The sequence below is a fragment of the Triplophysa dalaica genome, chromosome 4 (assembly GCF_015846415.1).
Source record: "Triplophysa dalaica isolate WHDGS20190420 chromosome 4, ASM1584641v1, whole genome shotgun sequence".
In the NCBI taxonomy this organism is placed as follows: Eukaryota; Metazoa; Chordata; class Actinopteri; order Cypriniformes; family Nemacheilidae; genus Triplophysa; species Triplophysa dalaica.
In genome coordinates this window covers 15,734,617-15,749,873 of record NC_079545.1, presented here as the reverse complement: position 1 = coordinate 15,749,873, position 15,257 = coordinate 15,734,617, and the positions used below count along the sequence as shown (strand labels likewise).

Here is a 15,257-nt window from a genome sequence, read left to right as displayed (position 1 = left end):
CCACTCATGTCAGCAGCGGCCGGTGAGTGAGCGGGATCGCGCGGTGGGAGTTTTGTCCTTCATGCAGGAATGTTCATTCGCTGGAAAGACAAAACGACTAAAATGTAATGTCAGTGACAGAAATATAGCACAAAATACCACGAGACTTGTTTTTTATTACTTCTACATTCATGGCGACTGTCAAACATGAAGTTTTATCAAGAAACAAAGACGTGTCGACCGTTAATAGTTCTCATGGAGCGTTGAGAAGTTTGGCTGGAACAACAAACCGACACGAGACGGTAAGTGACATGTGTTTACTAGACCAGACATTTAATATCTTTAAACGGTGCCTCACCTACACGTTATAAACTTTTCCTCTTAATAACAGTACAAAAATGTGCTGTATTGTATGTATTTCAGAGTGTGACGTTCAAAAACATAGTGTTGCCAATAAAACACCATGTGTTTATAACGACATTGATGAAATTATAGTTGGTGTTGTCTGTTCATAAAATAGTACCATCACAAGTTTTGTCCCTAAATATGGTTATTTTAAGATTAGTAAAATGCTTCATAAATGAATAAAACATCTGTAAATGATTTTACGATGAATGGTCTTGTTTTGGGGTTTATACCTAATGTGCATGTTCATTGACGTGTTGTCAATGTCCCGGATTAAACAGGGGTGCTTTTAAACTCAAGATTATTTTGGGTGTTCTGGATCAGTGGATGTTACATCTATTATTGATAACGTAGCCTTTATTCATATGGTGTTTTACTGTTTTTGGTTTTATATCAAAGTCTAATAAAAGCGCACAAAATAAACATTTTGACAACAACATTTTAAAACAGTATCAAGTTGGTTTGCCCATGCCATGTCTCTGAGCCATTTCAGACATAGTTACGGATACAACCATAGATTTGTCATTATGTTACTATGATTCACAGACTGCAGTGTTGGTGCCAGACAGGAATGCTTCTGTATCACATAATTGTTAGTTCTTTGACTCATGTTGGCTCATGTTTAAATACAGGAATCCTGAAATTTTGACATTTCAGATGTTCTCTCCCAACTGGAGAAATAATTTTCTCATTAATGCTAGTAGTTAAGGTCTAATGTAGTATTTCTTTTAAAGATGCTTTAAAAGACTTGACTCTTCTTAACCTAACCAGATAGTGGTGTTACTCAGTGTTTGTGTGATTGGATTAGACATAGGTCTGTTCAGCATACAGTGTTTATTATTAGTTTATCCTGACCGTGCCCTGGCTGTGCACGTACACGGCACATGCTTAGAACATACTGTCTTCATCACAGCATGGCAACAGAATGCTGACCATGAAATGCAATCGTGTTGTATTAAAATACTGTTTTATTCAAGATGTGTCCCATTAGAAAGGTTTGCACCATCAGTAACTACATTTCTTTTTTATTCATTTATTTGAAAGATGCATGTATTAAACATGATTTATGAGTGAAGAATAGAGCTGCACGAGCAATTAGTCATATCTCAAGGAAGGTGTTCACCAAAGTTCTTATAACAAGCATATGTGCTTAAACCTTTGTTAGTTGTTGCAGATAAATGATAAGGCCCTTTCCAATGATGTCATGCAGAGGTCTGTATGTACAAAACAGCTGAGATAAAGCAGGTTTAAATATGTTATGCTGTGCATTATGATTTTATATTTCTATGTGATTGATACGTGTACATTTATGTTAGTATTGTTAGTTTGATTAGTTTAGAATAGAAAGCAAGTTGTCAAGCTTTTGTCATGGCTAGATAGGTTAAGAGCTTTTAATGCCTGTTGCTTTATTATGTTGCATCTGGTTAAAATGTGGTATAAGAGATGGTCTATGCAAATTTGTTTTTATTATGCAGGTTAATGGGCTGAACGGTAAAGCCCAGACCCGCAGGAAATCTCTCAATGATTCACTGGAAGGGGATATCCGAGACTTCCTTATAAATGAATCTGAACTTCATACTTATGATGACCTCACCAAAGTTAACCCTGTTACCCCCACTACAGGTAAGCTTTTTTTAGAACAGATTTGTTTCGATTGACAATTTCTCAAAATGAAAGTGTGTGATATAACATGTCTGGAGAAATAAATAACTTTTTTTACCTATATTGCATTCGCTTCTGCATATGTGATTTTGGCTGGGTTTTTTTTGCAGTGCTGAAATGTTTGCAGGCCAGGTACAGTGCAAAGGTGTTTTACACACATGCCGGCTGCACGCTGGTGGCTCTCAACCCCTTTCAGCCCATTCCTAATCTCTACTCTCTGGATGTGATGAGGGAATATCATTCTGCCCCTCAGCCTCAGGTATACACACCAGAAAACATGATGAGACCTATGGGTACATCTGATGTACTCTTGGTTTATAAACAACTGTTGTTTCGTACTGCTTTGTTTATACGTAACAGATGTCATCCAGATGATATATCTAGTAACCCATCTGCTTTTTTGTCACAATGATGGATCGAACAGTGTTTGTACACCTGGGCTATGAAGTATGTTTTGAGCTCAATGGGATAAAAAAAATATATTTTATGAAACATGCTACGCAAATAAAAATAACCTAAGGCACAAGGATCTTGTATATGAAACCATTCTTATGTAAATGATATAATTTAATTAAAAGGGGTCATATGGCGCGAATACGTGTTTTTCAGTGTCTTTGGTGGGTTATAAATCGCACATGCATGAGACGCGTTAAATAAAATAAAGTGTCACAACAAAAAATGCATTCTACATTCAAAAAAATAAAGTGTCGCTGCTGTTAGTTTTACATAACCATCATTGTTCACAGTACATAAAGAATGTAAGTAACTGAATTAATGTAAGTTAACTATGTTATTTATACAAAAATATTGATCTGTCAGCTTTATTTAATAAGTGTTTGACTGGTCAATTTAACATTGTTGAGTAGAACGCAAAACCCCATTATATTGGACCTATTGTTTATAGTTTTCTCAATATAAACAAATTAATTCAACATGACTGGTTGAGGGGGATTTTCAGTTCCCAGCATGCTTTGGGCAAGACTACATTTAGGCAACATTTAAATTTCGAAATTTTGTGTTATTTTAAGTGTTTTTCAGTAAAGAAAAAAATACTTGTTTCTGCCTAATGTTTATTTATCTTTTAGGTTTAAAAGAGATTGTTGTATTTTTTAGTGTTGCCATTGTTTTGAAGAGTGGTACATAGGCTTAGTGAGAGGTTTATGTACGCCCATGATGTCTATGAGTCAATGAGTTTTAAATGTGCTAATGCCAGTTCTGAGAGGCCTCTCATCTGATTTGCTCATTGTGTTTTGACGTACATGCAGGAAGTCTGTATATAATTTATGACAACAAAAAGTATGATTGAGAAAGATAAATATTGAGTTTAATTAACTTAAAATTACTGGGACAATCGGAATGGTTTAGATTTACAAAAAAAAGTTTTGTCAACATTACTTACATTTATTTTGTTCGTACAGCTAAAGCTGCATGGAACCGCTTGAAAATATTAGTTTCAGCTGTGTCATATCACCCCTTTAATGTTACATCTGGTATAAGAATGGATTCATTAAAATATGATGCATGCAGAGTTTGACCTTCTTTTCACATTAAGCCACGGACCAGTAACCTCACATTACGCTCCTTATTTTTTTGGCATGGCAAATGTACAAATCAGGAAGTTGGGCAAGAAAACAGAGTCCTAAAAAATATTGACTGACCTTTCCGTCACATTCAGGAACATGAATAAAATGCTGGGTGATAGCTTTCCTTCTAGTCAGGTGTACTAGGCAGCAGCAACAATGATAGATGTAGTTTTACCTGTTTTTTCCAAAACAGTGTACCTGTGATACATATGCAAGCAAGTAATGCTGAATCTCTCAAAAATGCAAACAAATTTGCCAGTAATGCTGTTCCAACATTTTGTAGCAGAACAGAATGACGGTTAGGACATTCACTCTAAAACAATAACTGAGTAAACTGTTGAAACATGTCAGTTGGAGACTAAAATGCAGGGAGTAATATTGCTTTAACGCTGGCTGTGATGTTAAAGCGTCTCTTTGTATGCAGGATTTCAAGCCGCACATCTTCATCGTTGCAGAAGAGGCTTACAGAAATGTACAAGGGCAGGTGGAGCCCATGAACCAGTCTCTGGTGGTCTCTGGAGAGAGTGGAGCTGGGAAGGTGAGTGATATTTGTGTGACCTCCTCATTTTTGTTTGGAACAATTAAAGTTTGTTACTATGTGAATAACATCTTCACAAACTGATAAACAAGATTTAAGACCGATATCTTAAACAAATTAAATTTAGTATGGATTTGATCTAATCTGAATAAGCAGTCAGGATGGATCTCAAAGCACTTGATGTAGATCGGAGATCCACAGATTTATGGATTTTTGTGGATGAGGGAGTGTTTATGCAAAGTGTCCACTCTGACATCCGGTTTATTTGGCTAGATTCCACTGAGTGACCGAAATATTTGCATCATAATACTGTAGAGTTTGATTGAACCTATCAACCATTGTAAAATATTTGGAAAGTGTTTTCTCTCTCCTTTTACAATTGATAAGATTATTTATATTCTAACTACCACAATTATATGATAAATTGCAATTTATTGTTTGCATGTGGTTTTATGCTGCCCATGACTCTACACAGACTCTCACAGCTTTAGATTACAGTAATCTACTGTAACTCCTTTACTAAATATGTCTTCAGACCTGGACGTCACGCTGCCTGATGAAGTACTACGCAACGGTTGCAGCATCATCTCAGAAATGTCAACATACTGTAGAGAAGATAGAAGGACGAGTGTTGGACTCCAACCCTCTAATGGAGGCCTTTGGTAAGAGAGAAAGGCTAAGATTTGATTCTTTTATCTGTCCTTCACTATGCTCTTATACTAAAAGCCTGTGTTTGTCCTTTTCGTTTGTTTCTTAGGCAACGCCTGCACATTACGCAACAACAACAGCAGTCGCTTTGGAAAATACATTCAGCTTCAGCTCAACAGGTCAGTTGTGCGGTCTCTTAAGCTTTTGGACCTGAAGCAGTATGTGACTGGTGTAAAATCTCTGTTTTTATAACGCAGCTCTCAGCTGTTGGTTGGTGCGTCGGTGCAGACGTATTTGTTGGAGAAAACCAGAGTGGCTTTCCAAGCACCTAATGAGAGGAACTTTCACATATTCTACCAGGTAAAATATTTGCATTCACAAAACCTTTCAGAATAAAAAACAACGACCAGTTCTTAAAAAAATGTGTTTATTGTTTCTCCAAGTTTTATTACCGTAAACTGACACCTGGAAGTTCCGCCACCATTTTAATTATTGATCAACTTTCCCAAAAATATGATTAATGAAGACTAGTTCCCACATGTACATTTATCCTGATTATGTCTGCATCTCTTTTGATTTGTTTCATTGAAAGATGATGAAAGGGGCCACAGAAAAGCAGAGACTGGCCTGGATGTTACCTTTAGATCTAGACTTTGCCTGGTTGCCACATCCCGATAAAAATTTAGAAGGTAAATATCAGATCTGAAGCGTCTCATCATGCATGTATTATCATTTTAAGGGGAGCTTTGGCGTCTGATTTTCACTGTTTTTTACACAGAAGACTGTCTGCAGGAGACTGTGGTGGCAATGGTCAACCTAGGTATTGATGAGGAGAAAAGGGCAGAGATATTTAAGGTGAGTTGTGATGGGGTATAAATAGTAGATTTAAACATCACAAGCTATTTAAAGTAACATGATTGTTTCATTGTTTTGTGAAGATCCTTGCAGGTCTTCTGCAGCTTGGAAATGTGGACTTCAGTCCTGCATCTGAAGAGTCTCAGCCATGTGATCTAGAAGAGAACTCTAAAGGTGCGAAACACCTTTAAAAGCAGTTTATTGCACAATCTACAAATGCAACGTAACATATGGTGGCCACTTGGTTTGGTGGCCCTGTGGTTACGTGCATATTCCAAACACATTGAGCTTTCATTCTATAGGCATGCACTTGAAGTTATGTAAATTGCTGCTGCCCAGTAGTCTTTCATCATACGTTTTTGTTGTATTGTGTGGCTTGAGTTAATAACTGCTCTCTCTGTGTTGTGCGTTTTCTATAGGTTTCCTGCAGAAGACTGCAGTCCTGCTACATGTGCCAGTAGAGGAGCTACAGATGTATCTGGTAGTGAGAACACTGCGCGCTGGAAAACAGAATGTGCTCAAGCCGTGTTCTCAGACAGAGTGCACCATCCGCAGAGACTGTCTTGCTAAAGTCATCTATGCACAGTGAGTCAAATATTGGTGTAAACTAGCTTGTAGGTTGTGTTTCAATGTCTAGTATGTCTAGTGGTATGAACACGGAGGTTCCTAATAGTATCATATTGTCAAGCTAGGTCAGCTTTGTACCCTAGATCCATCCACTTACACAGTAAGTGATTGTAAAGCGACCAAACTATAATTTATGTTTTTATTTAAAACCGCTGATATCGTAATATATTACAGATAGAAATCAGAAAACAGCGCTTATAAAATCTACAGTTGTTGAGATTACAGTTTGAATCTAAAAAATGATGTTTTTAACTTACAGGCTATTTGAGTGGTTGGTCACTTTCATCAATAACAGCATGTGTGCAGACAGTTCCATTTGGAGCAACTTCATTGGTATGTATTTTATTCATTTTGTATTCTATTCCAATGGTTTTGAAAATGTTTTGTTTTTGCGGCCCGTACGTGTAATATTATACTGAGAATTTTAATTAAACCAAAAACATATTGAGTTATACAATGCTCAATACTTATGCTTGGTGGTATTATTTTTTTATGGTCGATGGCATAAAATCTTTGATAGATTTCTGTATTTCATAACATGCCATATAATCTTTGGCCCCCTGGATCTATCTTGGGTTCCCCCAGTTTGAAAACCACTGTTCTATTCTATGGATAATTTTTAAAAGTGCCAAAGAATATACTGTACGTTTTGTTTTGGATATTGTGAAGGACAAATAAAACATGTCTAACTGGTTTCCTCTCCAGGCTTGCTGGATGTTTATGGTTTTGAGTGTTTCCTCCTGAATAACCTGGAGCAGTTGTGCATTAATTACGCCAACGAAAAACTCCAGCAACACTTTGTGGCTCATTATCTGAAGGCCCAGCAGGAGGAGTACGTGTCAGAGGGGCTGCAGTGGTCCTTCATACGTTACCAAGACAACCAGGCTTGCCTGGACCTGATTGAAGGCAGTCCCACCAGTATTTTCTCTCTGCTCAATGAGGTCTAATTCCACTTCCACAGAGAGAGACGAGAAATCAAACTCCATTTCTGTCACAAGCATATAAATGTATTTTTGTCAAATGTGAATTTCCTGTCTAGGAGTGTCGTTTGAACAGAACGTCAGATGCTAAGCAGTTCCGTGTGCGTTTGGAGAAGGAACTGTCGGGAAATGCTAACATCAGCTGGGACAAATTCAGTAAAGAGCCTCATTTCACGGTCGCCCATTATGCGGGCAAAGTCAGCTATCGGATCGAAGGCTTGATGGAGAAGAATAAGGTATGACATGATCTGTGTAAATGTTAACCTATAGCTGTGACTGTACATCATATAGCACAACCAACACTATATACTGTTTAATATATTTATTCAAAGGGAGATCACAAGCCTTGCTTTATTTTTTGCACACCTGAACAATGTTTCTACAGGACCCAGTTCCCCCAGAGCTTATACATGTTCTGCAGAAATCCCAGAATGCGTTTCTGCATGGTCTCTTTGATGAGAGTGACCATGAGGGAAGTGGAGGGTCCAGAGGGCACAACAAAGTTGTTACTGTTGTCTCCAAATTTAAGGTACAGAGCTTTAATGAAGCTGGCATCTTTGTGTGTATGTTTTAAATTGTTCAATGAAAGCTTAAGCATTATTTTTGACAATCACCTGAATCCTCAAAATGATCAAGGTATAATATGCCAAAATATTTCAAGGTCACCAAAGCTTTAGCGATGCTTTATATTCAGAGAATGACGTGCCTTATTATGTAATTTTTGTGAAATTGCAGAACTCACTGGAAAACCTGATGAAGATCTTGTACAGCACCAACCCCCACTACACACGCTGTATCAAACCCAACCCAGACTGCAGACCGCTCACCTTCCAAAAAGAGGAGGTAATGACATCATCTGCCTCTGCAGAATATATGTTTACTCTCGCATCAGGTGCTTATAGGATGCTATTGCATACTCACTGTTGATTTCATTCATTTTAATTTTTTCTTCTAAAAAGTCCATATTCTAAAGTTTTACAGGCTGATTAGTGACTGTCAGTTTGGTTTGTGCTCAGGTTATCACTCAGCTTGAGGCCTGTGGGATAGTCGAGACCATAAACATCAGCGCAGCAGGATTTCCCATCAGGTAACGCATTGACAAAAAAACATCTGTCATCCAAGTTACAACAAATACATTTAATGGCCACAGGACGTGTTTACTGCATTTTGTATGTTTTTATGTTTTGAAATATGACTTATACAGGATCTCGTATGGCAGTTTCCTTCAGCGTTATGGACTGATTACAAACACTCTACTAATCACAGATGAGGGTAAGAGACATAATTCACCTGTTATTACTAGCGTTACAAATCACTGTTCTTATGATCATACTCTGAACCAAACCCTGACCCACTATTCAAGTATTTAAAGTAATTTTTACACCTCTGTTACCTCAAGGTGGCCTACTCATTTTGCTCAATTAGACTTATGAGTTTTGCCTGGAAGACAAAAAGAGTTTCTAAAACAGATTTAAAGCGGTAGCTAGTAGCACTCTGTGAGCAGGATATAGAGACAAGGGGCGGGTTATTTTGACTTGGGCTATTTAGCACTCAGAACATCTTATTAGCAACATCATCACAACCACCAACAGATCACTAGAATTGAAAGTTTTGCACACTTGCATTCTCTGAATTTTTTACCATTTCTTTATCTCTTCCCTTTTTTCTCTTTCAGTATTCTCATTTCCATCCTCTTTATTGGAAAGTTGTAGAAACACAATTTTATTTATATTCCTGTTTGTTTCTTAACCACAGATCTGAGTATTTCGGGTGAATAACTGCATGTTTTCTAGTACATATTTTCTTGCAGTTTATGCATCTTTTATTCCAACTTCTCTTTTGTATGTTAAACCTTAATAATCTGACTAATATTGTTTTCATCGCTGTTAATGGTTTTGGTCCAAGCTGTGGAAAGTTTTGTGTGTGTGTTTTCATGTCACTGCTTGCACACCTGTTTTATTTGTTATCTTATAAACAACCACAGTAAAGTTAACAATGCTGCATATGAATTAAAACCAAACAAAGGCATTATCATCACAGCTTGTGTTTGTCCTGTAGTTGCATGTACATGCCCTGCAGTTAACGCTGTTTCTAAAGTACATCTCTTACCCGCAGGACCTGAGATGAGTGATCAGTCTGTTCTGCGATCTGTAGTGGAGGACGTGCTCAATGTGGTTCTCAAGAAACACACCCCCAGCTCCACCCTCAGCCCTGCTGACATTAATAACATGGTGCATTGTGGGAGGACCAAAGTCTTTCTGACTTACGCTCTGGTAAAGCAGCCACTCACGCTCTTTTAAAATGCTCATTTGGTCTGAAGAATAATGTAAAGAGAAGAAAGACAAATGGATCTTAAGGTCCTTTATAAGATTAAAAGCCAACCTGTCAAAGTAAAACAAAATGATTGTGACGAAACAAAAGTTTTGTTCAAAACATAAGCACAGATCACGTATACAGTACAAGAAGTCATAAAAATCCCCTTTGTGTTGCGTGTGATTTCCAGCTGTAAAGCATGATTTAGTGTAATGTCTGTAAGCTTAATGTAATGTGTTGTGTAGTTGGAGGTGTTGGAAGACCACAGGGTCAGGGTGCGCTCACAGAAGGCGTTCTGTATCCAGTGTGCCTGGCGCAGGTATCAGTGTCATTGCCGCAACATCAGGACACAAGCTGCCACTCGTATACAAGCAGGTCAGCATTTATCATTACAGGTTTTTGGATGTTATTAATCACATTTTTACTGTAGGAAAGTAAGAGGTTTTCAATCTGGATATGTTTTTATTCATTAGCATAAATGACATTTGGCACAACAGATACTACCATGATATTTGACATGACCATATGATGACTTTATAGATGTATTATACACTAACAAAGTGATTTTTAGCAATACAGTGATTCGAATTTGACTTGAGTGTCAGACTTGAGTGTCAGACAAAAATAATCACAAAATACAGAATAAGTGATTGGTCAAAAGGTGTTACAACTTTAGCTGAATCTGTCTACATCTCTCTTATGATTGGCTAAAGCATATGACATCTGCCCTCCGTCTAGACACATTTCACCTGATTAACTCAGTACAGAACAGATCAAGCTCACCCAAGCCAAACCGATCCTGTACTGAGATCCAATGTCTGTTTCTAAGCTCAATTCTGATCTGGCTAAATCCCATTTACATCAGAGAAATAAAACTGTCAAATGTCAGTAAATCCGATGGAAATCAAAGAGAGACTTAAATACAAGACTGATCTTTTAGCATTATTGACATGGTAAATAGGTGTATTGATTCCAGGCTGTTGGATGTTTCATCGGTATGTATGTATTGGCTTCTCATTCGAACGCCAGTCTACAGGAAGTGCCATGACCTTCTTAGCACCTGTTCTTGGCTCTACACACGGACAATTTTAGAATGCGGGATTTCGTTAGTGTCACACAAATGTGACCTGGTCCGTCAATTTGAGTTCCCTTGACCCAGAAATACATACTCTGAAGTAAAATGTTTTCTTTTGTTTAAGTTTATGTCTTAATTTCATTATCTAAATCACTTCAGATATATAATCATTTACGTGTTTACTGAGACTTGTGTTCCTAGTACCATCCCAAAGTGTTTTCAAAACTTTGAATGCGTTTACAACAGGGGTGAGATCCTGGCTGGTCAGAGAAGAGGTGAGGAAACTTCACAAAGCTGCAGCAGTCATTCAGCACAAATGGAGGCACTGGAGAGTAAGCAACCTGCTTCTATTTAGTGCGCTAATGTAATTATCATTTAATTGTGCTTTGAAATCAGTTTTGTTCTCTTCTCCTTTTTGTATGTGTCTTTCTCCGCATCTTCCTTGCTCAATATGCACCGTGCTGCAGGCGCACATGGATGCGCTAGCTGAGTCGGAACTGGACAATGCTGAAGATTTATTAGAAGAAGAAGAAGCCTACGTGCGTCCCAAGCTGGATACTTTGCTGAAGGAGAGAGGCTCAGTGCAGCTCTCCAGCATCCCAGAACCTGTGGTGGTCAGAGGTTGGCCCATCGGGCTGGCTGTGGCTTCTGCCCCCACCATCACCGTGTCTATGACTGCTTCTGGTTTCCAGAGGGTCATGTCCATAATGGCCTGTCTTAAGATCCCCTTCAGACAGGGTGAATATAAAGTAAAGACAAACCAGTTTGATCAGGGTGTGGCCTCCATCAGAGCACAGCCACGGGTAAGAGATTTCTCAAACAATACATCTTACCTTGGACTCTTTTACTTTAGTTTTTTTTTATGAAACATGAATTATTTTAACAGGAAAATGCAAGTTAACTAAGATTTAGGGTCTATTGACTGCATCTGTAGCATGCTGTTCATGTTTTATAACAGTGTGTATGTCACAGATATTGTCCACCAAGAGCTGAAGTTTTTCTGCTCTTCATTTTCCAGGGGTCCATTAAAATGCATTTGCAGAGATCTCCACTGCTGTACGCTAACATGCACCCAGTACACAAGACCGAGGGAGTGACTGGATTTAACCAGATCCTGCTGGAGGGAACCTGATATATCATGTCATCTTTATCTAATCAATGCACCTTTAAAGTACATGTAGGAAACTTCGTAATATTGAGGTTCTCAGTGACAAAAATCATTATGTATGATGATAATCCTTATTGTTCGTAAAATGTTGGGTGTTTATTTCCTCTCAGGTCTTAGCACGAAGCACAAGTGCCTTTAAATCTGGAGCTTTCTCAATCGGTATAATACTGTAAACATTTTTATAATGATGCTATTTTATACGTAAATGATCAGTAACTACATTTCTTGCACAACTGAAAAAATGATTTGTAGATATCCTTGAGTATTATTTTTTATTAACTTAATGTGCTGCTTATAAATGCCAAATTGAGGAATTATTAAAATACTTTAAACTGAATGTAATATAAAACATAAGTGATGTAGACATCTTGTTAAATGATAGATAAGGGCTGATTGTGTATGAATACTGTTTTATATCCAGTACATCCTACAGTTTATTTGTATTCTGTGCAATCACTAATGTAAAATATAACACTACATGGTTAAATAATAGGAAGCATAGCAGTTGAGCTTGCAACCAAAGTAAATGTATGTAGTTTGATTTGGTGTATTCACAGTTCCCAATTTTTGTCAGTTTATACTGGTAAATATCTCATGTTATGAACACAAACATCACTACTTTTTTGTTATCAAACATTTAATGATATGCAAAATATGCAGTTATAACCAAATCTACCATTATACAGTTCTTTTCTCAGGGCATTTATGAATGAAGCCCTTAGTTTGGGTACAGCTTCAACAAACCAATATGTAAGTTGTGTTTGTTAAGGAAAATAAAAATATTTTCAACATGTTTTCCAGTCCCGGTATCTGATTTAAACAAATCAAATTCTAAATGTGCAGAAAGAAATCTAATCACTGACTGATGATTTAATGTTACATATAAAACTAAAAACAACAGGAGAGATTTGAACTTGGAACGTGTCAGTTAGTCCACGTTTAGATGGAAACAATCCATACGTGACCGTGAGAATCAGTCATCATCCTCATGATAATGTTCTGTTTCTTTTGGTTCAATAATTTTCAAGCACTGGTCAGCAAACTCTGTAAACAGTGGTTCCTGCATGGCATCCTTCATGGCCTTGTCTTTATTTTCAGCTGAATCCACTGATGTTATTAACTGTCTGAGATGTGGATTTAGCAAAAAACATTTGAGTGCCTCGGAATCACCTGTGTTAACAAAAACAGAGATTCTGTAAGCATGCACAGAAATGACACAACAGGTAAAATGACTGTCAATAAAGATGTGCATATATGGAATATTTTGTGTTATTTAAAGTGAAAATCGTCATGGCTTAATGTACACATCTGTGTTACTGTCATTTAACTTTACCTAGTTTCTGAAGTTTCTCTAAGGCCACACTGTCACTCTGGCTGTCATTATCCAGTAGGTCAATAACAGTCCAGGGCTGTTCAGCTGAAGTCCAAACACATTTAAGTTATTGAAAATTAAATAACAGAATAATTCTAAGTATATTTACATGATGTTATTAGTAGATGAAGGTGATATAATACAGGATCTATTACAAACTACAGTAATGACTCACCACTGCACACAGGTGTTGGGGTGTTGGAGGCTGGGGCAGTTTCTTTATTTGGATGACATGAACCTATGAAGAGAAATAAAGCTTCATTATAATTGTCCATTACTTTGGTTAATCAGAAAAAACAACAGAACAAATAACAAGTAAACAACATAAGACAGTAACCTGTCATTAAAATGTTACAATAAAATAAACTTACCATCAGCTTTGTGTTTCTTAAAGCAATTCACTGAACAACTACAAGAAAAAATGAGCAAGAAGTTACAATAGTTGACTTACAAACATGATCTTAAGCTGCTCGTGAATAAATATCTGCATGGAGTCTCACGGAGACACATTTATTCAACAAAGCAACTTACTATCTGATTCTGCAGGCAGGACATTTGTATTTAGGAACAAGTTCGTTACAAACTACACAAAGCTGCATGATCAACTTAAAAATCTATAATCAATCAAATAAAAAGGGCTAAATATGACACAAGCTCCACTAGTTTACTAGAAATTTGACTGTCCCATAAAATCGTATCAAGCATGTGGATTCGCTGTTCTTCTATTTGTTTATTATGTTGCTAAAGCGCGTCATGGCGCATTACCGCCACCAGTTGGCCAACTGTATATTTACCCATATAAAACCATGTTTATTTTCTCCAAAAATATTGTCTTTTGTGTATGCTTGTCTTTCGTCTATAATACTACATCTTTGTAATATTCAAATTTATATGCATATTTTAAATTCAATTGGTATCTGAATTTCTAGCTTCGCCCACATTAATGCGTGCAGAACATGACCCAGACACATGACATACAAGTTACTACTGTATGAGAAATATAATGTGTTGAACAGTATTCCAAATGCTTTTGTTATTTTGGTTAAAAATACGTTTCCCAATCTATCCATAGCTAATCGAAATAATGAATTCAGCTTTTTTTTCAAAGAGCTCTTTTAATAAATAATAAGAAACATCTTTCCTTTCCTACTTAACTTCCAAAGAAGTAGGCCTACATATAAAGTTTTTAATTATATTTATCCTTTCTTAGAATTTACTTGATATAAATGTTATATTGATCATAATAATTGTATGTTTTGTGATTTAGAAATCTAAACAACAGCACATTTTTCCTTTGGGATTTAGGGGAATTATAATGAAAGAGTTACACATTAAATATTTATTTCTGGAAAAGAAGAAAAAATAAGTGCCTTAAACAAAACCACTGTTTTGTATTTTTCAAAAAGTAATACAAAAATGAAATTGAAATTGGAAGAAGATGATTTAAATTATTTGAAAAATCTGAGCTATTAGAAGACCCTGTTGTTTAATTGTTGGACTCATTTTCACTTTGTAATTTTCTGTCTGTTATAGATAATCAGATAGTCAGAAACAAATGTATAGTACAATGCAATGAAAGTCGCTTTGGTTAAAACCATCTGCCAAATGCGTAAATGTTTATGGTTTTAAGAGTTGTCAAATGTACAGAGCTGAAATTAAGCTGGAGTCTTTGTTTGTGTGTTTTAAATTGTTTAATGAAAGCTTTAGCACTATTTTTCACAATCACTTGAATCATCAAATGGATCAAGGTATACTATACTAAAATATTTCAAGGTCACAGAAGCTTTAGCGATGCTTTATATTCAGATCATTTAAGACTGACCTGCCTTTATGAAACGTAATATTTTTGTGAAATTGCAGAACTCAATTATCAGCTTATTCATTTTCAAGACATATTCTCAGTATAAGAGGAAAACCTTTTAGTTGAACTATTTGTCATGTATGGTAAATTTCACGCAAGTTACACAAACAAAAATGTGCGAATAATAAACCCAATATCGTATTATTTAAAATTGAATTAGGACATTATTTTGAGTCTCTTAAAGAGATTAG

The 15,257-nt window shown here is 36.5% G+C and overlaps 2 protein-coding genes across 2 annotated transcripts; one reads left to right on the top strand and one right to left on the bottom strand.

Moving 5' to 3' along the window:
• Positions 1–26: 26 nt before the first annotated feature.
• On the top strand, positions 27–12,627 carry LOC130419082 (unconventional myosin-XIX). Its single transcript, XM_056745506.1, has 23 exons — positions 27–281; positions 1,860–2,007; positions 2,157–2,305; positions 4,054–4,167; positions 4,703–4,829; positions 4,925–4,994; positions 5,073–5,175; positions 5,408–5,504; positions 5,594–5,670; positions 5,754–5,844; positions 6,090–6,255; positions 6,557–6,630; positions 7,003–7,238; positions 7,337–7,513; positions 7,663–7,806; positions 8,013–8,120; positions 8,294–8,364; positions 8,482–8,549; positions 9,393–9,550; positions 9,836–9,965; positions 10,912–10,997; positions 11,133–11,468; positions 11,684–12,627. The coding sequence occupies exons 1-23, from the start codon at positions 171–173 to the stop codon at positions 11,795–11,797; spliced, it is 2,955 nt and encodes a 984-aa protein (XP_056601484.1). The 5' UTR covers positions 27–170; the 3' UTR covers positions 11,798–12,627.
• Positions 12,628–12,771: 144 nt separating this feature from the next.
• Positions 12,772–13,915, bottom strand: znhit3 (zinc finger, HIT-type containing 3). The gene is made up of 5 exons (XM_056745513.1): positions 13,737–13,915; positions 13,577–13,614; positions 13,381–13,443; positions 13,167–13,250; positions 12,772–13,003 (listed from the first exon to the last, which is right to left on the bottom strand). Exons 1-5 carry the CDS (start codon positions 13,802–13,804, stop codon positions 12,807–12,809), a joined length of 450 nt encoding a protein of 149 aa, XP_056601491.1. The 5' UTR covers positions 13,805–13,915; the 3' UTR covers positions 12,772–12,806.
• Positions 13,916–15,257: the final 1,342 nt, after the last annotated feature.

Excerpts from the sequence above, each read along its gene's own strand:
- LOC130419082 (XM_056745506.1), top strand. The coding sequence starts at position 171 with ATGGCGACTGTCAAACATGAAGTTTTATCAAGAAACAAAGACGTGTCG. Across the intron at positions 5,176-5,407 it reads ACTTTCACATATTCTACCAG|ATGATGAAAGGGGCCACAGA; the intron begins GTAAAATATTTG and ends TTTCATTGAAAG. Across the intron at positions 5,845-6,089 it reads TCTAGAAGAGAACTCTAAAG|GTTTCCTGCAGAAGACTGCA; the intron begins GTGCGAAACACC and ends CGTTTTCTATAG.
- znhit3 (XM_056745513.1), bottom strand. The coding sequence starts at position 13,804 with ATGCAGCTTTGTGTAGTTTGTAACGAACTTGTTCCTAAATACAAATGT. Across the intron at positions 13,444-13,576 it reads TAAGAAACACAAAGCTGATG|GTTCATGTCATCCAAATAAA; the intron begins GTAAGTTTATTT and ends TTCTCTTCATAG. Across the intron at positions 13,004-13,166 it reads AGAGAAACTTCAGAAACTAG|GTGATTCCGAGGCACTCAAA; the intron begins GTAAAGTTAAAT and ends TTGTTAACACAG.